General features: G+C 38.8%; 2 protein-coding genes across 3 annotated transcripts in view; one reads left to right on the top strand and one right to left on the bottom strand.

Annotated features, from left to right (window-relative positions):
- Positions 1-26,723, top strand: part of LOC123744234 (NACHT, LRR and PYD domains-containing protein 12) — a 294,132-nt gene that overhangs the window by 170,085 nt on the left and 97,324 nt on the right. The window lies entirely within an intron of this gene.
- The window catches only part of LOC106593887 (NACHT, LRR and PYD domains-containing protein 5), a 31,022-nt gene continuing 23,977 nt past the window's right edge, over positions 19,679-26,723 (bottom strand). For both annotated transcript variants that reach the window (XM_045723041.1, XM_045723042.1), the window contains 7 exons: positions 23,173-23,237; positions 22,828-23,042; positions 22,383-22,639; positions 22,011-22,145; positions 21,751-21,883; positions 21,150-21,179; positions 19,679-20,770 (listed from right to left, as the gene is read on the bottom strand). In XM_045723041.1, coding sequence (XP_045578997.1) covers positions 20,436-20,770; positions 21,150-21,179; positions 21,751-21,883; positions 22,011-22,145; positions 22,383-22,639; positions 22,828-23,042; positions 23,173-23,237 — 1,170 coding nt within the window. In that variant the 3' untranslated portion in view covers positions 19,679-20,435. The remainder of the gene's footprint in view (positions 20,771-21,149; positions 21,180-21,750; positions 21,884-22,010; positions 22,146-22,382; positions 22,640-22,827; positions 23,043-23,172; positions 23,238-26,723) is intronic.

A 26,723-nucleotide genomic window follows, 5' to 3' on the forward strand; every position in this document is an offset into this window, starting at 1 on the left:
ACCCTGTAGAATATAATATAACCCCATACCCTACCTCATAACCCTGTAGACTATATTATAACCCCATACCCTACCTCATAACCCTGTAGACTATAACATAACCCCATACCCTACCTCATAACCCTGTAGACTATAATATAACCCCATACCCTACCTCATAACCCTGTAGACTATAATATAACCCCATACCCTACCTCACAACCCTGTAGACTATAATATAACCCCATACCCTACCTCATAACCCTGTAGACTATAATATAACCCTAACCCTACCTCATAACCCTGTAGACTATAATATAACCCCATACCCTACCTCACAGCCCTGTAGACTATAATATAACCCCATACCCTACCTCACAACCCTGTAGACTATAATATAACCCCATACCCTACCTCACAGCCCTGTAGACTATAATATAACCCCATACCCTACCTCATAACCCTGTAGACTATAATATAACCCCATACCCTACCTCACAGCCCTGTAGACTATAATATAACCCCATACCCTACCTCACAGCCCTGTAGCCTATATTATAACCCCATACCCTACCTCATAACCCTGTAGACTATAATATAACCCCATACCCTACCTCATAACCCTGTAGACTATAATATAACCCCATACCCTACCTCACAGCCCTGTAGACTATAATATAACCCCATACCCTACCTCACAGCCCTGTAGACTATAATATAACCCCATACCCTACCTCACAGCCCTGTAGCCTATAATATAACCCCATACCCTACCTCACAGCCCTGTAGACTATAATATAACCCCATACCCTACCTCACAGCCCTGTAGACTATAACATAACCCCATACCCTACCTCACAGCCCTGTAGCCTATATTATAACCCCATACCCTACCTCATAACCCTGTGACTATAATATAACCCCATACCCTACCTCATAACCCTGTAGACTATAATATAACCCCATACCCTACCTCATAGCCCTGTAGACTATAATATAACCCCATACCCTACCTCATAGCCCTGTAGACTATAATATAACCCCATACCCTACCTCATAACCCTGTAGACTATAATATAACCCCATACCCTACCTCATAACCCTGTAGACTATAATATAACCCCATACCCTACCTCATAACGCTGTAGCCTATAATATAACCCCATACCCTACCTCATAGCCCTGTAGAGTATAATATAACCCCATACCCTACCTCATAGCCCTGTAGCCTATAATATAACCCCATACCCTACCTCATAACCCTGTAGACTATAATATAACCCCATACCCTACCTCATAACCCTGTAGCCTATAATATAACCCCATACCCTACCTCACAGCCCTGTAGACTATAATATAACCCCATACCCTACCTCATAGCCCTGTAGACTATAATATAACCCCATACCCTACCTCATAACCCTGTAGACTATAATATAACCCCATACCCTACCTCATAACCCTGTAGCCTATAATATAACCCCATACCCTACCTCACAGCCCTGTAGACTATAATATAACCCCATACCCTACCTCATAGCCCTGTAGAGTATAATATAACCCCATACCCTACCTCATAGCCCTGTAGACTATAATATAACCCCATACCCTACCTCATAGCCCTGTAGACTATAATATAACCCCATACCCTACCTCATAGCCCTGTAGACTATAATATAACCCCATACCCTACCTCATAGCCCTGTAGCCTATAATATAACCCCATACCCTACCTCATAGCCCTGTAGCCTATAATATAACATTGATACATATTGACTAGGCTGATCAATATGAATCAGCATCAATGTAAGGAAGCCTAAAATGATCATTATTGAAAGTTGAAATCAGTATTGTAATAACTTAACAATTCTGCGGATGTCTTACTGCCTAAATCACCTCTCTCTGCGATGGCCTAACTTCTCCAAAACACTTTTCTACATAAAATGGTAAAAGAACGCTACAAACCTCAGAAACATTTTTCTTCGACCGACAGTGTCCAGTTCTGCCTCTACTTCCTTATAAATGTACTTCCTTGTTTCAACACAGTAGGCGGGTTCAACAGGTATAGGTTTATGTGAAGACACACAAACACAAAACACACTCGCAGACAGACACATAGATGCACACACACACACTCTCCTTCCCGCTAACTTTAGACCATGTGTATGCACAGTTTCTAGTGGTTGAAGTATTGCATTTCAAGAAGGCAAGTAGATTAGTATTTGGTGTAAATGTGGGATATGATGGACACGCTTATTCATAACAATAACAAGGTCAATAACAAGATGTAATCATTTGCTGTTAGTGAGAAGAGAGAACATCCATTTAGTTTATCTTTGCATTTTAAAATAATTATAAATAGCCATCTATTTCCCAGACTTTTATTTATTTCGTTTCCATGATCATTGCATAATAAATTCCTCACCTTTTCCGTGATGTTTTCATTCTCACGAGGTAGCATATAGGCCTACAACGAGGTTACCATTCGTCCCATCTCTCGTTTAATTGAACCCACTTCACAGTAGTAAATAGATAAGCTATTTCAAGTATTTTGCTCTATGTAAAATACCAGGGCCACATTTGTAAACGTTGTCTACACACAAAATATGCCACAAAACATGCATGTGCCAGTTTTCACGCAAATGTTGTCATTTATAAAAAGTGAACTTGACATGAGAATTTGCTAATCCTCCCGCTAACTTTAGACCAGGCGTCCTTCCAGTTTCTAGTGGTTGAAGTCTTGCATTGTAAGAAGACAAAAGTAGACTAGTAGTAGCCTGGTGCAGATGGGGAATATATGACGAGACTCTTATTCAGAACTAAAGAACAGGTAGACCTGGCTTAATGTAATAACAGGATGCAATCATTGGCTGTTAGTAAGGCGAGCAAAAAACGATGTTTCTTTACATTCTATAATAATTAGAAGTAGGCATACATTTCCTGTTATTGCAGAATAAAGCCTATACTCACCAAATATCATATAGGCCCAGGGGTGCCATATGGGGGGAAAAACATAGGACAATTCTAAGGGCCTGTAACTGACAGGGGCGCTAAACAAATATTAGAACGTTTGGTTAAAAAAATGCAATATTAAAATATTAACCTATCATCATTAATTTAAAAAATGTTTTTACAATGTTCTAATAAAACTAACGGTTTATTTTTATTTTCTTGTTTTTGGCAAAAAGTAAACATCCAGAGAGCCTCTGTCTGGTTATTGATGTTCTTCTACATACTGTATATCTATCTACCTCATTTATAACCAATATAACTGATATGGTTATTGATATTGTTCTTCTACATACTGTATATCAATCTACCTCATCTATCACCAGTATCACTGATATGGTTATTGATAATGTTCTTCTACATACTGTATATCTATCTACCTCATTTATAACCAGTATAACTGATATGGTTATTGATAATGTTCTTCTACATATTGTATATCAATCTACCTCATTTATCACCAGTATAACTGATATGGTTATTGATATTGTTCTTCTACATACTGTATATCAATCTACCTCATCTATCACCAGTATAACTGATATGGTTATTGATAATGTTCTTCTACATACTGTATATCTATCTACCTCAATTATAACCAGTATAACTGATATGGTTATTGATAATGTTCTTCTACATACTGTATATCAATCTACCTCATCTATCACCAGTATCACTGATATGGTTATTGATAATGTTCTTCTACATACTGTATATCTATCTACCTCATTTATAACCAGTATAACTGATATGGTTATTGATAATGTTCTTCTACATACTGTATATCTATCTACCTCATTTATAACCAGTATAACTGATATGGTTATTGATATTGTTCTTCTACATACTGTATATCTATCTACCTCATTTATAACCAATATAACTGATATGGTTATTGATATTGTTCTTCTACATAATGTATATCAATCTACCTCATTTATAACCAGTATAACTGATATGGTTATTGATAATGTTCTTCTACATACTGTATATCAGTCTACCTCATTTATAACCAGTATAACTGATATGGTTATTGATAATGTTCTTCTACATACTGTATATCTATCTACCTCATGTATCACCAGTATCACTGATATGGTTATTGATAATGTTCTTCTACATACTGTATATCAATCTACCTCATCTATCACCAGTATCACTGATATGGTTATTGATAATGTTCTTCTACATACTGTATATCTATCTACCTCATTTATAACCAGTATAACTGATATGGTTATTGATAATGTTCTTCTACATATTGTATATCAATCTACCTCATTTATCACCAGTATAACTGATATGGTTATTGATAATGTTCTTCTACATATTGTATATCTATCTACCTCATTTATAACCAGTATCACTGATATGGTTATTGATAATGTTCTTCTACATACTGTATATCAATCTACCTCATCTATCACCAGTATAACTGATATGGTTATTGATAATGTTCTTCTACATACTGTATATCAATCTACCTCATTTATAACCAGTATAACTGATATGGTTATTGATAATGTTCTTCTACATACTGTATATCAATCTACCTAATTTATAACCAGTATAACTGATATGGTTATTGATAATGTTCTTCTACATACTGTATATCAATCTACCTCATTTATAACCAGTATAACTGATATGGTTATTGATAATGTTCTTCTACATACTGTATATCTATGTAACTCATTTATAACCAGTATAACTGATATGGTTATTGATAATGTTCTTCTACATACTGTATATCTATCTACCTCATCTATCACCAGTATCACTGATACGGTTATTGATAATGTTCTTCTACATACTGTATATCAATCTACCTCATTTATAACCAGTATAACTGATATGGTTATTGATAATGTTCTTCTACATACTGTATATCTATCTACCTCATTTATAACCAGTATCACTGATATGGTTATTGATAATGTTCTTCTACATACTGTATATCTATCTACCTCATCTGTCACCAGTATCACTGATATGGTTATTGATAATGTTCTTCTACATACTGTATATCAATCTACCTCATCTATCACCAGTATCTCTGATATGGTTATTGATAATGTTCTTCTACATACTGTATATCTATCTACCTCATTTATAACCAGTATCACTGATATGGTTATTGATAATGTTCTTCTACATACTGTATATCAATCTACCTCATCTATCACCAGTATCACTGATATGGTTATTGATATTGTTCTTCTACATACTGTATATCTATCTACCTCATTTATAACCAGTATAACTGATATGGTTATTGATAATGTTCTTCTACATATTGTATATCAATCTACCTCATTTATCACCAGTATAACTGATATGGTTATTGATAATGTTCTTCTACATATTGTATATTTATCTACCTCATTTATAACCAGTATCACTGATATGGTTATTGATAATGTTCTTCTACATACTGTATATCAATCTACCTCATCTATCACCAGTATAACTGATATGGTTATTGATAATGTTCTTCTACATACTGTATATCAATCTACCTCATTTATAACCAGTATAACTGATATGGTTATTGATAATGTTCTTCTACATACTGTATATCAATCTACCTCATTTATAACCAGTATAACTGATATGGTTATTGATAATGTTCTTCTACATACTGTATATCAATCTACCTCATTTATAACCAGTATAACTGATATGGTTATTGATAATGTTCTTCTACATACTGTATATCTATGTAACTCATTTATAACCAGTATAACTGATATGGTTATTGATAATGTTCTTCTACATACTGTATATCTATCTACCTCATCTATCACCAGTATCACTGATACGGTTATTGATAATGTTCTTCTACATACTGTATATCAATCTACCTCATTTATAACCAGTATAACTGATATGGTTATTGATAATGTTCTTCTACATACTGTATATCTATCTACCTCATTTATAACCAGTATCACTGATATGGTTATTGATAATGTTCTTCTACATACTGTATATCTATCTACCTCATCTGTCACCAGTATCACTGATATGGTTATTGATAATGTTCTTCTACATACTGTATATCAATCTACCTCATCTATCACCAGTATCTCTGATATGGTTATTGATAATGTTCTTCTACATACTGTATATCTATCTACCTCATTTATAACCAGTATCACTGATATGGTTATTGATAATGTTCTTCTACATACTGTATATCTATCTACCTCATCTATCACCAGTATCACTGATATGGTTATTGATAATGTTCTTCTACATACTGTATATCAATCTACCTCATTTATAACCAATATAACTGATATGGTTATTGATAATGTTCTTCTACATATTGTATATCAATCTACCTCATCTATCACCAGTATCACTGATATGGTTATTGATAATGTTCTTCTACATACTGTATATCAATCTACCTCCTCTATCACCAGTATCACTGATATGGTTATTGATATTGTTATTTTACATACTGTATATTCTGTAGTTCTTTCTCTACATTGACACTTGTTTTTTTTTATTTATTTATATTATTTATATTGACACAATATATTTCTGATATTGCTACTACGTAAGTAACCATTTGTCTGTACAGTTTCCACCTTCTGTAGAGACCCATCCACTTAGCTAGATGTGGCTGGGGGATACAGCATTTCTGTCACATGACCCATCAGTTTAATGTCTGGATTAGCATCATCTAACATTTCTACAATATTTTTATCTGGACACTTTCTGCTTACCTGGGATTGTTCCTTATTGTAGGCTACTACTTTTAGTCTTAATCTTTACTACACTACTCACTGTTTATCACATGACCTCACATGTGAATCCTTAAACAGATGGGTGGGGCTAAGGCTTAAGAGGGTGTGAACAATGCTGAATGGGTGGAGACAAAGGAGAGCTCTCCAGTAGGCGCACCAAAAACATTCAGGGGCCATTTTCACAAAAGTGGGGTTTCAGGTTTATCAACTTTCAAAGTAGAATTACTTTCCCATTGTTCCTCAAATGCAGTGTATGATATACCATTTTGTATCTCTGTCTCTGCTTTTTTCCAATGTAAAAAACACAATTTCAAATGTTGCTACGTAAGACCGAATCAAGTCTGTCGGTCACATTTAGTTTCAATGCCCATTACCGCATGTCACTTTTTACCGAATTGACAAGAGGGACAATTATTTTTCTACAAAGAAACTAGATGACGTGACACACGTCTTCCTCCGGGATGTGAAAGAGCGCAAATAAATCAATCGCCCATACCCTACCTCATAACCCTGTAGACTATAATATAACCCCATACCCTACCTCATAGCCCTGTAGACTATAATATAACCCCATACCCTACCTCATAACCCTGTAGACTATAATATAACCCCATACCCTACCTCATAACCCTGTAGACTATAATATAACCCCATACCCTACCTCATAACCCTGTAGACTATAATATAACCCCATACCCTACCTCATAACCCTGTAGACTATAATATAACCCCATACCCTACCTCATAACCCTGTAGACTATAACATAACCCCATACCCTACCTCATAACCCTGTAGACTATAATATAACCCCATACCCTACCTCACAGCCCTGTAGACTATAACATAACCCCATACCCTACCTCACAACCCTGTAGACTATAACATAACCCCATACCCTACCTCATAACCCTGTAGACTATATTATAACCCCATACCCTACCTCATAACCCTGTAGACTATAATATAACCCCATACCCTACCTCATAACCCTGTAGAATATAATATAACCCCATACCCTACCTCATAACCCTGTAGACTATATTATAACCCCATACCCTACCTCATAACCCTGTAGACTATAACATAACCCCATACCCTACCTCATAGCCCTGTAGACTATAATATAACCCCATACCCTACCTCATAACCCTGTAGACTATAATATAACCCCATACCCTACCTCACAACCCTGTAGACTATAATATAACCCCATACCCTACCTCACAGCCCTGTAGACTATAATATAACCCCATACCCTACCTCATAACCCTGTAGACTATAATATAACCCCATACCCTACCTCATAACCCTGTAGACTATAATATAACCCAATACCCTACCTCACAGCCCTGTAGACTATAATATAACCCCATACCCTACCTCACAACCCTGTAGACTATAATATAACCCCATACCCTACCTCACAGCCCTGTAGACTATAATATAACCCCATACCCTACCTCATAACCCTGTAGACTATAATATAACCCCATACCCTACCTCACAGCCCTGTAGACTATAATATAACCCCATACCCTACCTCACAGCCCTGTAGCCTATATTATAACCCCATACCCTACCTCATAACCCTGTAGACTATAATATAACCCCATACCCTACCTCATAACCCTGTAGACTATAATATAACCCCATACCCTACCTCATAACCCTGTAGACTATAACATAACCCCATACCCTACCTCATAACCCTGTAGACTATAATATAACCCCATACCCTACCTCACAGCCCTGTAGACTATAACATAACCCCATACCCTACCTCACAACCCTGTAGACTATAATATAACCCCATACCCTACCTCACAGCCCTGTAGACTATAACATAACCCCATACCCTACCTCACAGCCCTGTAGCCTATATTATAACCCCATACCCTACCTCATAACCCTGTGACTATAATATAACCCCATACCCTACCTCATAACCCTGTAGACTATAATATAACCCCATACCCTACCTCATAGCCCTGTAGACTATAATATAACCCCATACCCTACCTCATAGCCCTGTAGACTATAATATAACCCCATACCCTACCTCATAACCCTGTAGACTATAATATAACCCCATACCCTACCTCATAACCCTGTAGACTATAATATAACCCCATACCCTACCTCATAACGCTGTAGCCTATAATATAACCCCATACCCTACCTCATAGCCCTGTAGAGTATAATATAACCCCATACCCTACCTCATAACCCTGTAGCCTATAATATAACCCCATACCCTACCTCATAGCCCTGTAGCCTATATTATAACCCCATACCCTACCTCACAGCCCTGTAGACTATAATATAACCCCATACCTTACCTCACAGCCCTGTAGCCTATAATATAACATTGATACATATTGACTAGGCTGATCATGTAAGGAAGCCTAAAATGATCATTATTGAAAGTTGAAATCAGTATTGTAATAACTGAACAATTCTGCGGATGTCATACCCCTAAATCACCTCTCTCTGCGATGGCCTAACTTCTCCAAAACACTTTTTGTCATAAAATGGTAAAAGAACGCTACAAACCTCAGAAACATTTTTCTTCGACCGACAGTGTCCAGTTCTGCCTCTTCTTCCTTATAAATGTACTTCCTTGTTTCAACACACTGGGCGGGTTCAACAGGTATAGGTTTATGTGAAGACACACAAACACAAAACACACGCGCAGACAGACACACACACACACTCTCCTTCCCGCTAACTTTAGACCATGTGTATGCACAGTTTCTAGTGGTTGAAGTATTGCATTTCCAGAAGACCAGTAGATTAGTATTTAGTGTAAATGTGGGATATGATGGACACGCTTATTCATAACAATAACAAGGTCAATAACAAGATGTAATCATTTACCGTTAGTGAGAAAAGAGAACATCCATTTAGTTTATCTTTGCGTTTTAAAATAATTAGAAATAGCCATCTATTTCCTAGGCTATTATTTATTTCGTTTCCATGATCGTTGCATAATAAATTCCTCACCTTTTCTGTGATGGTTTCATACTCACGAGGTAGCATATAGGTCTACAACGAGGTTACCATTCGTCCCATCTCTCGTTTAATTGGACCCAGTTCACAGCAGGAAATAGATAAGCTATTTCAAGTATTTTTCTCTATGGAAAATACCAGGGGCCTCATTTGTAAACGTTGTCTACACACAAAATATGCCACAAAACATCCATTATAGTATTTCAACAATAGTTTCACCTCTAATTTAACTATTTACTGTAATTGAACTATTTACTGTACTTTATATTGACTGTTATCGTAACAAATGCACTGATGTGGTCAAATTATATATAGCCTGTCAAGGCATGTTGCATGAATTCACATTTTCAACATACAGTATATTAGGGGAGGCAGGTAGCCTGGTGGGTAGGAGCATTGGACCAGTAACCGAAAAGTTGCTAAATCGAATCCACAAGCTGACAAGATACAAATCTGTCGTTCTGCCCCTGAGCAAGGCAGTTAACCCACTGTTCCCCGGGCGCAAATGATGTGGATGTTGATTAAGGCAGACTCAGCACCTCTGATTCATGGTTAAATGACGTGGATGTTGATTAAGGCAGACTCAGCCCCTCTGATTCATGGTTAAATGACGTGGATGTTGATTAAGGCAGACTCAGCCCCTCTGATTCATGGTTAAATGACGTGGATGTTGATTAAGGCAGACTCAGCACCTCTGATTCATGGTTAAATGACGTGGATGTTGATTAAGGCAGACTCAGCACCTCTGATTCATGGTTAAATGACGTGGATGTTGATTAAGGCAGACTCAGCACCTCTGATTCATGGTTAAATGACGTGGATGTTGATTAAGGCAGACTCAGCACCTCTGATTCATGGTTAAATGACGTGGATGTTGATTAAGGCAGACTCAGCACCTCTGATTCATGGTTAAATGACGTGGATGTTGATTAAGGCAGACTCAGCACCTCTGATTCATGGTTAAATGACGTGGATGTTGATTAAGTCAGACTCAGCACCTCTGATTCATGGTTAAATGACGTGGATGTTGATTAAGGCAGACTCAGCACCTCTGATTCATGGTTAAATGATCTGGATGTTGATTAAGGCAGACTCAGCACCTCTGATTCATGGTTAAATGATCTGGATGTTGATTAAGGCAGACTCAGCACCTCTGATTCAGGGTTAAACGACGTGGATGTTAATTAAGGCAGACTCAGCACCTCTCTGATTCATGGTTAAATGCGGAAGACACATTTCAGTTCAACTGACTAGGTATCCCCCTTTCCCCATTCTACACTTGACAAGCAGTTCCCTTATTCCACCCCTTGGCACTGTTCGTATGCATGGTAATGGGGCTGCACACTGTCAAGCTAACATTTCTATTGATAAATCTCACACTTTGCGTGGTAATGATCCCTTGCATGGTTTACATACCGATTATCTCTTACGTATGATTAATAAATGAGGCCCCTGGTAATGAATAATAACAAAGTGGATATGAAAACTAGAAAATACCTTTTCTAAGTCTGCTAACATTTCCTCCTAAATTGTTACGAATGTGTAAAAAAAAAAAGAAAAATCACAATCATAGTGGGACTTTTATTTTGAAGGACAATCGCCGGGGTCACGGCCTTATTCTTGCTAGGTCTTGGTTATTCATACTGGTGGAACGGAGGTGAAGTGAAGTAGCAGCACCATCGAGCTATAATAAGAGACCCTTTCCTCTACTTCCTTATAAATGGACTTCCTGTTTCAACACAGAAAGCTGCTGATAGACTGAGGTGGTTGTGTTGATATTCAGTCTCTCTCATGAACCTCTAACAGGAAAGCTGCTGATAGACTGAGGTGGTTGTGTTGATATTCAGCCTCTCTCATGAACCTCTAACAGGCCAACACTGCACAATATATTCATAAAATACATTTATGTGGTTTTAAGTTGAATGCCAAATTCTCAGAGCCAGTTAACCAGACACATTCACAGTGAGTATGCAAATACAGCAAGTACATTCCAATAACATCACAATACATGTTTCCAATACATATACAACACACGTTTCCAATACATATACAATTCACGTTTCCAATACATATACAATACATGCTTACAATACATATACAATACATGTTTCCAATACTTATACAATACATACACAATACATGCTTACAAAACATATACAATACACGTTTATAATACATATACAACACATGTTTACAATACACGTTTCCAATACATACACAATACATATTTCCAATACATATACAATACACGTTTACAACACATATACAATACACGTTTCCAATACATACACAATGCATGTTTCCAATACATATACAATACACATTTACAATACATACACAATACACGTTTCCAATACATAAACAATACATGTTTCCAATACATATACAATACACGTTTACAATACATATACAACACATGTTTACAATTCATATATAATACACGTTTACAATACATACACAATACATGTTTCCAATACATATACAATACATGCTTACAATACATATACAAGTTTACAATACATATACAATACATGCTTACAACACATAAACAATACACGTTTACAATACATATACAACACACGTTTACAATACATATACAATACATGTTTACAATACATATACAATACACGTTTACAATACAATACAATACATGTTTCCAATACATATACAATACACATTTACAATACATATACAATACACATTTACAATACAATACATGCTTACAATACAAGTTAACAGTACATATGCAACACACGTTTACAACACACGTTTACAATACATATACAATACAAGTTTACAATACACGTTTACAATACATATATAATACACATTTCCAAAACATAAACATGTTTACAATACAGATACAATACATGTTTCCAATACATATACAATACACGTTTCCAATACATGGTTACAATACACGTTTCCAATATATATACAATACATGGTTCCAATACAAATACAATACACATTTCCAATACATGTTTAAAATACATGTACAATACATGTTTACAATACACATTTACAATACATATACAATACACGTTTACAATACATATACAATACATGTTTCCAATACATGCTTACAATACATGCTTACAATCTCCTCCAATATGGTGTAATTTCAGATGGTAGTCCTAGACTCTCCTCATCTCCTCCAATAGGGTGTCATTTCAGATGGTAATCCTAGACTCTCCTCATCTCCTCCAATAGGATGTCATTTCAGATGGTAATCCTAGACTCCCCTCATCTCCTCCAATAGGGTGTCATTTCAGATGGTAATCCTAGACTCTCCTCATCTCCTCCAATAGGGTGTCATTTCAGATGGTAATCCTAGACTCTCCTCATCTCCTCCAATAGGATGTCATTTCAGATGGTAATCCTAGACTCTTCTCATCTCCTCCAATAGGGTGTCATTTCAGATGGTAATCCTAGACTGCCCTCATCTCCTCCAATAGGGTCTCATTTCAGATGGTAGTCCGTTTTCTAATACTCATACTAACCACACTAACTGTACTATTTGTGACGTGATTTGAGTATATAGTATGCTTATTGGTCATAGTATGATATCGTTTAGTATGCCAAAAGTTCCCGGATGTCGTACTAAATTCGCCAAAATATTAAGTTTAAACGCAGAGGACACTACTTCCGTACTTTAGGGCCCATAATGCAATTCTTCAGGAAATGGGCGGGGCTTCACGTTTTCAGATTTGAAGAAAATGGCGGAAAATATGTTGCCGAAGTCCAACGAGAGCGGATACAAATTCATTGTTTTAACTAATTATGACAAATGTTAAGAAAATGTTGAGCAATGTAATAAAGTAATGACTTTTCTAATAAGTTACCTTACACGTTATGCTGGCTGACAATTTGCTAGCTACGTTGTCCTTACGAACCACATATCATATCATTACAGCTGTATGTACCGGTATGTTAGCTACCTACCTAACGTTACAGTAGTTGGCTACTTATACATCAAACGTGCCAGTATATTAACTACAGGTTAACTAACTACTCAACGTTTATTGACTTGATTATTCCCGTCATTCTTAGCTAAATGGTATAGTCGTTGTGCTTTAGTAAATTCTCTCTGGCTCTCTACTCCGATTTCAGAGCATCTCGCCTGAGAGACCAGAGCGCAGAATAATGAATTTACGAGCAGCTCAACACCCATTGAATATGGCCGGTGTCAGTAAACGTCGGCAAAAAAGCGTAATTAAATTGTTTCCAGCAGCACCAGAGTGCTCAATTCAACCCTACTCCTCGGCCTGAGCGTCCAGCACTCCATATTTAATTTAATAACACACCCAAAGTCGAACAATGTCTAACTAGTAATTTGTTACACTGACTAGCTAGCAAGAGTTTGTATAGCAACAGCATCAACTTCCGGTAGAGAAGGCAAAAAGCTGGTCGGTTACAGTATACCAAAACTAATAGTATGTAGTATATACTCATTAAGTATGTAGTATACAGTATACTAAAATGAACTAATAGTATGTACTATATATTCATTAAATATGTAGTATACAGTATACTAAAATGAACTAATAGTATGTAGTATATACTCATTAGATATGTAGTATACAGTATACTAAAATAAACGAATAGTATGTAGTATATACTCATTAAGTATGTAGTATACAGTATACTAAAATGAACTAATAGTATGTAGTATATACTCATTAAGTATGTAGTATACAGTATACTAAAATGAACTAATAGTATGTAGTATATACTCATTAGATATGTAGTATACAGTATACTAAAATAAACGAATAGTATGTAGTATATACTCATTAAGTATGTAGTATACAGTATACTAAAATGAACTAATAGTATGTAGTATATACTCATTAAGTATGTAGTATACAGTATACTAAAATGAACTAATAGTATGTAGTATATACTCATTAAGTATGTAGTATACAGTATGTTAGTATGGGTATTCGAACACAGCTCTAGACTCCCCTCTCCCCCTCATCTCTGCACACTAGACTGTCACCTCTAAACCAGAGACAATCACACAAACTCTGACTGTAGTCTATGGTCACACCCTCAAATGGCACCCTTCTCCTTATATAATGTACTGCTTCCCCCACAGCTCTGGTCTAAAGTAGTGCACTTCATAGGGAACAGGGTGCCAGTTGGGATTAGAGCCTATTTGTATGGGCCTGTATGCTACACCTGGACATGGGCCGGTTTCCTGTATCCATGGTGCTGGGTTGTAGTGTCAGCCTAGTGAACGTTGCTTAGCGACAGGCGGAGGACTGATAATCAGCGATGCAGAATGAACGGAACTGAACTGTTTGTTTTTCTTCACCCTGTTGTTTTGTTTACCTGTTCTGGTTTTTGTTTACCTGTTCAGTGACAAGGGGCAGGAGATGTTTTTGCGTTACTGCTCTCTCTCTCTCTGTGTGTGTGTGTGTGTGTGTGTGTGTGTGTGTGTGTGTGTGTGTGTGTGTGTGTGTGTGTGTGTGTGTGTGTGTGTGTGTGTGTGTGTGTGTGTGTGTGTGTGTGTGTGTGTGTGTGTGTGTGTGTGTCATTTTTAATGTGTGTGTATTAGATGAATGCTTACAGGCTTCCCAGCCAACCAATGGTGAACAGACAGAAGCGTGGTGGAATACTCACCTGAGTTAAAGGCTGAGTACTAAATGGTACCCTATTCCCTATGTAGTGCACTACCTTTGACCAGTAATGCACTAGATCGTGACTAGGGGGCCATTTGGAAGTCAAACCAAGCTACACTCCTCATGACCCTTGTTGCGCAGTCACTTATGGCTGGGTTTTGGTTAGTCTTTAATCACTGGTATCTCTCTTCTCCACTTGTATCTCTCTCTCCTACACTGGTATCTCTCTCTTTTCTCCGCTGGTATCTCTCTCTCTATTCTCCACTGGTATCTCTCTCTTTCTCCACTGGTATCTCACTCTCTTTTCTCCACTGGCATCTCTCTCTGCATCGATGCTCTCCCTACTTTTAACCTACTTCTCTGTTGTCATTTCTCAATCTCTTTTTACTGTTAAACACTCAGCCTTTAGTCTCTGTCTATACCAAATGGCACCCTATTCCCTATGTAGTGCACTACTTTTGACCAAGGCCCTATTCCCTATGAAGTGCACTACTTTTGACCAGGTCCCTATTCCCTTTGTAGTGCACTACTTTAGACCAGGGCCCTATTCCCTATATAGTGCACTACTTTAGACCAGGGCCCTGTTCCCTATATAGTGCACTACTTAAATTATGTATTCAATGTAGACAAGAAAAATACATAATTTGTGTGTTATTAGTTTAAGCAGACTGTGTGTCTATTGTTGACTTAGATGAAGATCAGATCAAATTTGATGACCAATTTATGCAGAAATCCAGGTAATTCAAAAGGGTTCACATACTTTTTCTTGCCACTGTATATACAACAGGTGTGAGTGTGTATTTATATATATACAGTGGGGGAAAAAAGTATTTGATCCCCTGCTGATTTTGTACGTTTGCCCACTGACAAAGAAATGATCAGTCTATAATTTTAATAGTAGGTTTATTTGAACAGTGAGAGACAGAATAACAACAACAAAATCCAGAAAAACGCATGTCAGAAATGTTATAAAATTATTTGCATTTTAATGAGGGAAATAAGTATTTGACCCCTCTGCAAAACATGACTTAGTACTTGGTGGCAAAACCCTTGTTGGCAATGACAGAGGTCAGACGTTTCTTGTAGTTGGCCACCAGGTTTGCACACATCTCAGGAGGGATTTTGTCCTACTCCTCTTTGCAGATCTTCTCCAAGTCATTAAGGTTTCGAGGCTGACGTTTGGCAACTCGAACGTTCAGCTCCCTCCACAGATTTACTATGGGATTAAGATCTGGAGACTGGCTATGCCACTCCAGGACCTTAATGTGCTTCTTCTTGAGCCACTCCTTTGTTGCCTTGCCCGTGTGTTTTGGGTCATTGTCATGCTGGAATACCCATCCACGACCCATTTTCAATGCCCTGGCTGAGGGAAGGAGGTTCTCACCCAAGATTTGACGGCACATGGCCCCATCCATCGTCCCTTTGATGCGGTGAAGTTGTCTTGTCCCCTTAGCAGAAAAACACCCCCAAAGCATAATGTTTCCACCTCCATGTTTGACGGTGGAGATGGTGTTCTTGGGGTTATAGGCAGCATTCCTCCTCCTCCAAACACGGCGAGTTGAGTTGATGTCAAAGAGCTCCATTTTGGTCTCATCTGACCACAACACTTTCACCAGTTGTCCTCTGAGTCATTCAGATGTTCATTGGCAGACTTCAGACGGGCCTGTATATGTATTCTTGAGCAGGGGGACCTTGCGGGCGCTGCAGGATTTCAGTCCTTCACGGCGTAGTGTGTTACCAATTGTTTTCTTGGTGACTATGGTCCCAGCTGCCTTGAGATCATTGACAAGATCCTCCCGTGTAGTTCTGGGCTGATTCCTCACCGTTCTCATGATCATTGCAACTCCACGAGGTGAGATCTTGCATGGAGCCCCAGGCCAAGGGATATTGACAGTTCATTTGTGATTCTTCCATTTGCGAATAATCACATCAAATATTGTCACCTTCTCACCAAGCTGCTTGGCGATGGTCTTGTAGCTCATTTCAGCCTTGTGTAGGTCTACAATCTTGTCCCTGACATCCTTGGAGAGCTCTTTGGTCTTGGCCATGGTGGAGAGTTTGGAATCTGATCAATTGATTGCTTCTGTGGACAGGTGTCTTTTTTACAGGTAACAAACTGAGATTAGGAGCACTCCCTTTAAGAGTGTGCTCCTAATCTCAGCTCGTTACCTGTATAAAAGACACCTGGGAGCCAGAAATCTTTCTGATTGAGAGGGGGTCAAATACTTATTTCACTCATTAAAATGCAAATCAATTTATAACATTTTTGACATGCGTTTTTCTGGATATTTTTGTTGTTATTCTGTCTCTCACAGCTCAAATAAACCTACCATTAAAATTATAGACTGATCCTTTCTTTGTCAGTGGGCAAACATACAAAATCAGCAGGGGATCAAATACTTTTTTCCCCCACTGTATATATGTGTGTGTGTATTTATATATGTGTGTGTATGAGGCGTATGGACATGTGTATGTCCAGTGAACTACCCAGAAACAAAGACTATATTAACTGGCTCTGTAGCCTATTTCTCTCTCTCATGTTAAAACTCCAGTTAAACAAGAGCATTATGGAACCATTTTAGGAACCAAAAACAATATAATTTCATTGCTATTATTAACAAAGAATTACAGCCCAGTTAGATCAGGGGTGTATTTAAGTCACCCCTGTAGCATAATGGGGGGAAGCCTTCAGTGTAATCCTAAATGTTGAGTAGTAGTGTGGATCTAGGATCAGGTCTGTTTCCTAGTGAATACACCCCATGGTGTTGAATAGGAGGGTTGATCTAGGATCAGGTCTGTTTCCTAGTGAATACACCCCATGGTGTTGAGTAGGAGGGTTGATCTAGGATCAGGTCTATTTCCTAGTGAATACACCCCATGGTGTTGAATAGGAGGGTTGATCTAGGATCAGGTCTGTTTCCTAGTGAATACACCCCATGGTGTTGAATAGGAGTGTTGATCTAGGATCAGGTCTGTTTCCTAGTGAATACATCCCATGGTGTTGAATAGGAGGGTTGATCTAGGATCAGGTCTGATTCCTAGTGAATACACCCCATGGTGTTGAATAGGAGTGTTGATCTAGGATCAGGTCTGTTTCCTAGTGAATACACCCCATGGTGTTGAATAGGAGTGTTGATCTAGGATCAGGTCTGTTTCCTAGTGAACACACCCCATGGTGTTGAATAGGAGGGTTGATCTAGGATCAGGTCTGTTTCCTAGTGAACACACCCCATGGTGTTGAATAGGAGTGTGGATCTAGGATCAGGTCTGTTTCCTAGTGAACACACCCCATGGTGTTGAATAGGAGTGTTGATCTAGGATCAGGTCTGTTTCCTGGTGAATACACCCCATGGTGTTGAATAGGAAGGTTGATCTAGGATCAGGTCTGTTTCCTAGTGAATACACCCCATGGTGTTGATTAGGAGGGTTGATCTAGGATCAGGTCTGTTTCCTAGTGAATACACCCCATGGTGTTGAATAGGAGGGTTGATCTAGGATCAGGTCTGTTTCCTAATGAATACATCCCATGGTGTTGAATAGGAGGGTTGATCTAGGATCAGGTCTGTTTCCTAGTGAATACACCCAATGGTGGTGAATAGGAGTGTTGATCTAGGATCAGGTCTGTTTCCTAGTGAATACACCCCATGGTGTTGAATAGGAGTGTTGATCTAGGATCAGGTCTGTTTCCTAGTGAACACACCCCATGGTGTTGAATAGGAGGGTTGATCTAGGATCAGGTCTGTTTCCTAGTGAACACACCCCATGGTGTAAAATAGGAGTGTGGATCTAGGATCAGGTCTGTTTCCTAATGAATACATCCCATGGTGTTGAATAGGAGGGTTGATCTAGGATCAGGTCTGTTTCCTAGTGAATACACCCCATGGTGTTGAATAGGAGTGTTGATCTAGGATCAGGTCTGTTTCCTAGTGAACACACCCCATGGTGTTGAATAGGAGGGTTGATCTAGGATCAGGTCTGTTTCCTAGTGAACACACCCCATGGTGTAAAATAGGAGTGTGGATCTAGGATCAGGTCTGTTTCCTAGTGAACACACCCCATGGTGTTGAATAGGAGTGTTGATCTAGGATCAGGTCTGTTTCCTGGTGAATACACCCCATGGTGTTGAATAGGAAGGTTGATCTAGGATCAGGTCTGTTTCCTAGTGAATACACCCCATGGTGTTGATTAGGAGGGTTGATCTAGGATCAGTTCTCCCCGGTCCAAATGATTAAGATTATTATTCTCATACACTGTTATGAACCGGCTCATAGCCTGTAACAAAGAGGGAGACAACGTGGAGATAAAGAAAACATATTTATTAAATAAAGTCAACTATATACAAGTTACAATGGGGTGTGTAGTCAGTAGTGGAAGGGAGTGGATGTGTTCACAGATGGTGATAATGAGGGCTGTTGAAAGGTGCCAAAACAAATGAACACAACGAAGCCCCAAAATGCCACAACCAAAAACAACAGTGTGTCTGGGTGGAGAGAGTCTCCTCAATGAATGGGGGAAAGGTGTATTTATCCCCGGGACACAGCCGAGCCCAGGTGTGTCCCATTTCACTGACGACCCTTCCAGCTCTGCCCACCGACATCCTATTAAAGAAAACAAGATCAAAGAGAAAGAATTCTGCAGACAGAGTGGGAGGGTCGTCACAGTGTGACAGAGCGGGAGGGTCGTCACAGTGTGACAGAATGGGAGGGTCGTCACAGTGTGTTTGTGTGTGTGTGTGTGTGTGTGTGTGTATGTGGACTCTGTATTTTCGGCAGACAGAGTGGGAGGGTTGTCACACACACTTTTTCACACAATACTGTAAACTGTGTCTCCATAACATTTGCACAGTTATTTTTGTATTTTGTAATCCAACACTGTTACTATCCATTCTACCATTAGGTTGGTACCCCAACACTGTTACTATCCATTCTATCATTAGGTTGGTACCCCAACACTGTTACTATCCATTCTACCATTAGGGTGGTACCCCAACACTGTTACTATCCATTCTACCATTAGGATGGTACGCCAACACTGTTACTATCCATTCTACCATTAGGTTGGTACCCCAACACTGTTGATCTGAAGCTGTGACCAAAGACAGGGGTCCAGCTCCCCAAGAAGGTTGATCATCCTAGAACTTGACTCAGTTCCTTTTCTCAACACCATGTCGATGATGTCACGTGCCTTCTCTGCCCTCTCAGCTATCACCTTCACTGACTCCATTTCCTCCTGGTTGATGACTGTGTGTTGCAGGAGTCCGTCCAGCAGTTCATTCAGGACAGGTCTTGACACTCGTTTCACAAACTCTGTCCGTAGAGAACGCAGCTGCAGTTTTGTAGAACCAGTCAGACTGCTCTCAGCCGGACGCCCTGCCCCCAACACAGCACCTGAGAGAGTCAGGTTACAAAATAACTACATTTGTACATTTACATTTCAGTCATTTAGAAGCAGACTCCTAAAATAAAAGTATTGAGAAAACATGATCTTTTACAATAACGACCTGAACATATCACATATTCACATTTAGGGACGGTTTCACAGACATAGAAAAACAGGCTGGGTCATTCAGAACCAGGCTAATCTACATTAAGTCCTGGAGGAGATGTCATTGGGGCATTCAGAACCAGGTTAATCTACATCAAGTCCTGGAGGAGATGTCATTGTTCTTGAAGACAGTATTTTATAATCAGGACCTGTCCAGGTCCTACAGTAAACCATGTTGACTGGCCCTCAAGTCATTGGTTTGTATCTCTCATGTTTACTTACTAGTTGAATGGGTTTCAGTGATGTATTCATCTGAAAGAAACAGAAATAGGTTATATCACTCTAAATAGCATCTGTCAGAAATAACAGTTATGATTGACATATTGTCAAAGGAATTTTCTATCCTAATGATAATAATTAACAATCAACAAGCCTTGACTAATCCCCGGGGTTTGTAAGACACTGGGTTAATAATTAGGCATGGACTCAGCTTCCTGCAAAAGGTTCATACGGCTTTATTCAGAGAACGTTCTGAGGTCCAAATAACAAAGATGTTCATTTTATCCTCTCTCTCCGCTTACGCACACACCTCCACACCAACCGTAGATAACCTATGCACACACATACGCACAGACAGTAGGTGAACAGTATCTCTTCCTTGACCTCCCACCACTGTTCCAGCACTGCCTGTTCCTTTCCCCATAGATTAGGAGAACCTTGAAGGCTACTCCCGGTATCTCACACACACGTCTAGACTTGATGGGACTAACATTCAGTACATTGACTTACAGTTTATTATCCATGCTACATAACTACTAATTCATAATGGATTATTGATTCATTTACCTTCATTAGATAATTCTCTTATCACATATTCTCCTACCTATTGGTACCATATCTCTCCATACAGTCCTCTCATCATCCCCGATTAACTCCATCTCAATGTCAACCCCTGTGTTTCTTATAATCATCTTACAACAGCTTGGTGTGGTGTCTGCAGGTAACAGCTGAATCTTCTGTAGAAGGCCATATGGTGCAACGATTGCGACAACAGAGAGAGAAAGAAATAGTGAAATAGAATGATATTCCAGTTATTCATATACAATATGACAGATTCATGTCCTCAGCCTGCTAAAACTGCACCTCTGGATTGATGGAAGTGGAGTGGGAATTCTTGAGTGCAAACCAACTGTTCAGCTTTAAGGGCCCGTTTGGACTTGACAGGACCAATTCCGAATATCCTTGGGACACCTGATTTTTCTCCCGTTCCTGAATAGCCTACAAAATTAGCAATGTAGTAGTCAGAACAATGTAGTCTCATAATTCACACAACATACAGCTCACTGAGAAACCAATGTTAGTCATAGTTTTTATTGTATTAATTAATGTTACAACAGAAATAGATTTCTCACAGAGCTGCATGTTGTCTTTGTAATCTAGAGATTTTCAACAAACTATCAGCTTTCCTTCAGTAAGTTTCAACATACTGTTGTCACTTCAGTGAAAGTGCCTCACCTCTTTCTGACTGGAGTTTCTGAGGAGCAGGTACAGCCTTGAAATGACTGTTGACCTTTTAACTGCCATATAGAGGACCACGTCACAGTGGACATCTACGTTCCAAGACAGTAATCTTAGTATAACAGAGATAAGTGAGAACTTGGGATGGAGAATTTTAGCATGGAATCTGGTGACCTCATGCACTTCCTCTAAAGACACTCCATGTTCCTCTACATGAAGAATCTTCATCTCATTCCTCAGGGAAGGGTTGGTCCCTGAACAACACAATAAAAAGGAGACAGAAAGACAAATATTGTATTATTCATCCAACTAAAACACAAAGAATATGCAGTACCGGATCACAGTAAACTCAAACTCCCAGAATAGTTCATTCATTCATTCAGGAAGTGAAACTCAGTTACATGGAAATGTCTTTCTGAATACTATTTCTATATGGTTTTACCTAAACAGACAAAGTGTGGCAGATGAACTTCCTCCAATTCACCTAACTCCATAGTGATGTCCAGCAATGGACCACCTTGTGTGTACTGCATGTCTTTCAGAAGGTGACTGTAGGGTTCACAGTTCCTGAAGTGATACTTCAGAATGACATCTCTCTCACACAGCCAGCGGAGCCCAGACACTGTGCACTCATAACTCCCTTTGGGTGTCCTGTGTCTGAGGGCAACAACAAGATATGGTAGAGGGTCAATCGTCAAATGGAGATGTTGGATTAGAAGACAATTCCCAAAGGTAATGGGGAAATACACTAGCAAGTGGAATGAAATGTTAAAAGTAGTTATTTTACCTGAACATTGTCACTCCCTGGACAGTGGAACTAAAGGGTTCAATCTGAAGCCAGTGTGTGGAGTCCTGAACAAGGACAAGCATGTCAGTAATACATATGGGGCCTGTTTCCTGGACACAGATTGAGTCTAGTGCTGGACTAAAAAGCATGCTCAATGGAAGTTTCAATAAGAAAGTTCTTTAACCTGTTTGGGATAGGGGGCAGTATTTTCACGGCCGGATGAAAAAACATACCCGATTTAAACTGGGTACTACTCTTGCCCAGAAACGAGAATATGCATATTATTAGTAGATTTGGATAGAAAACACTCTGAAGTTTCTAAAACTGTTTGAATGGTGTCTGTGAGTATAACAGAACTCATATGGCAGGCAAAAACCTGAGAAAATCCCAAGCAGGAAGTGGCCTGTCTGAGAATTTGTAGTTCTTCTTTTGATTCTCTATCGAAACAACAGTATCTGTGGGGTTACGTAGCACTTTCTAAGGCTTCCATTGGCTATCATAAGCCTTCAAAAAGCGGATTGAGGCGTCTTCTGTCTCTGGGCAGAGTAGAGTAGCTCAGTTTGTCAGTGGTCTGCCTGGTGACAAAGAGATTGGATATGCGCATTCACGTGAGCACGCAGTTTTTTCTTTTCCTCTTTGAATGAATACACTATTGTCCGGTTGGAATATTATCGCTATTTTACGAGAAAAATACCATAAAAATTGATTTTAAACAGCGTTTGACCTGCTTCTAAGTACGGTAATGTAACATTTCGATTTTTTTGGTCTCGAAATGCGCTCGGATAGTTACCTGAACGCACAAACAAAACGGATGTATTTGGACATAACTATGGATTATTTGGAACAAAAATAACATTTATTGTGGAAGTAGCAGTCCTGGGAGTGCATTCTGACGAAGATCAGCAAAGGTAATACAATTTTTCTAATAGTAATTCTGAGTTTAGTGAGCCCCGAACTTGGCGGGTGTCAAAATAGCTAGCCGTGATGGCTGAGCTATGAACTACACACAGCAGTGCAAAAACAACTTCCCACAAATCCCATGACAAAAACACCCCTCTTAAATAAGACCTAACAGAACATTAAAACCTGTTGGGGCTAGGGGGCAGTATTGAGAATTTTGAAAAAAGTATGTGCCCATTTTAACTGCCTCCTACACCAACTCAGAAGCTAGGATATGCATATTATTAACAGATTTGGATAGAAAACACTCTGAATTTTCTAAAACTGTTTGAATGGTGTCTGTAAGTATAACAGAACTCATATGGCATTCAAAACCCTGAGACAAATTCTGACAGGATGTGGATATCTGATGTGTTGAATTACTTTTAAGCCTATGCCATTGAAACACACAGGGACTCATTAATCATTGAGCACTTCCTACGCCATCCACTAGATGTCACCAGTCTTTACAAAGGGGTTTGAGTCTTCTACTGTGAAAACTGACCGAACAAGAGACTTGGAACGTTGGTCATAAGCGGATGGCCAATACTACTCTGGCGCGCGAGTGCATGTTTGGGTACTCTCGTTCCAATACGTTTTAAAAGAGAATGCAATCGTCCGCCTTGAATATTTTTGAAGTTCTGATTGAAAAAGGCCCTAATGATTCATGCTATGCAACGTTTGACATGTTTGAACGAACGTAAATATTTTTTTTCCCCTCTTTGATGAAGGGCGACGTTCATGTTTTTGAGTAGCCTACAGGACGCGCTAACAACACAGAGCTTTTTGGACATCAATTATGAGCTTTTTCGAACAAAACTACATTTGTTATGGACCTGGGATTCCTGGAAGTGCCTTCTGATGAAGATAATCAAAGGTAAGGCAATATTTACATAGTATTTTTGATTTTAGATCTCTCCAACATGGTGCCTAGTCTGTATCGCCAAGCCTATTTTTCTGAGGACAGGACCTCGTTTATTGCAAAGTGTGATTTCCCAGTAAAGTTATTTTTAAATCTGGCAATGCGTTTGCGTTCACGAGATGTTAATCTATAATTCTTTGAATGACAATATAATATTTTACCAATGGTTTCGAATAGTAATTATTTATTTTTTTGTGCTGATTGACTGGCGGTATTGGAGGGAAAATATTTCCTCAACATCAACGCCATTGTAAAATGCTGTTTTTGGATATAAATATGAACTTGATAGAACAGAAAATGCATGTATTGTCTAACATAATGTCCTAGGAGTGTCATCTGATGAAGATTGTCAAAGGTTAGTGCATAATTTTTGCTGGTTTTCGGCTTTTGGTGAGCCTGTCTTTGCATTGACAAAACATTACACACAGCTATTTTCAATGTACTGTCCTAACATAATCTAACTTTATGCTTTCGCCGTAAAGCCTTTTTGAAATCGGACAACGTGGTTAGAATAACCTGTTGTGGCTAGGGGGCAGTATTTTCACGGCTGGATAAAAAACGTACCCGATTTAATCTGATTATTACTCCTGCCCAGAAACTAGAATATGCATATAATTATTATCTTTGGATAGAAAACACTCCAAAGTTTCTAAAACTGTTTGAATGGTGTCTGTGAGTATAACAGAACTCATTTGGCAGGACAAAACCTGAGAAGATTCCTTACAGGAAGTGCCCTCTCTGACCATTTCTTGGCCTTCTACACTCTCTTTATTGAAAACTGAGGATCTCTACTGTAACGTGACACTTCCTACGGCTCCCATAGGCTCTCAGAAGGCGGCAAAACGGTGAATGATGACTCTGCTGTCTCTGGCTGAAAAACAGTAGCGCATTTGGATAGTGGTCGATCTGAGAACAATGAGACTGAGGCGCGTGCACGAGCCGACACCATGTTTTTATTTTTTTGTCTTTGAACGAAAACAGGGTTTCCCGGTCGGAATATTATCGTTTTTTTACGAGAAAAATCGCATAAAAATTGATTTTAAACAGCGATTGACATGCTTCGAATTACGGTAATGGAATATTTAGAATTTTTTTGTCACGAAATGCGTCGTGCTCGTCACCCTTCTTTACCCTTTCGGATAGTGTCTTGAACGCACTAACAAAACGCCGCTGTTTGGATATAACTATGGATTATTTGGGACCAAACCAACATTTGTTATTGAAGTAGAAGTCCTGGGAGTGCATTCTGGGAGTGCATACCTTTGCTGTTCTTCGTCAGAATGCACTCCCAGGACTTCTACTTCAATAACAAATGTTGGTTTGGGTTAAAATAATCCATAGTTATGTTCAAATATCCTCTGTTTTGTTCATGCGTTCAAGACACTATCCGAAAGGTAAAGAAGGGTGACGCGCCCGACGCGTTTCGTGACAAAAAATTCTAAATATTCCATTACCGTACTTCAAGCATGTCAACCGCTGTTTAAAATCAATTTTTTGCAATTTTTCTCGTAAAAGCGATAATATTCCGACCGGGAAACCCTTTTTAGTTCAAAGAGAGAGAAAATAAAAACATGGGGTCGCTCGTGCACACGCCTCAGTCTCATTGTACTCTGATCGACCACTATCCAAAGGCGCCAATGTTTTTCAGCCAGGGGCACCAAAGACATCATTCAGCTTTTTCCCGCCTTCT

Source organism: Salmo salar, chromosome ssa08 (genome assembly GCF_905237065.1).
Source record: "Salmo salar chromosome ssa08, Ssal_v3.1, whole genome shotgun sequence".
Classification (NCBI taxonomy): Eukaryota; Metazoa; Chordata; class Actinopteri; order Salmoniformes; family Salmonidae; genus Salmo; species Salmo salar.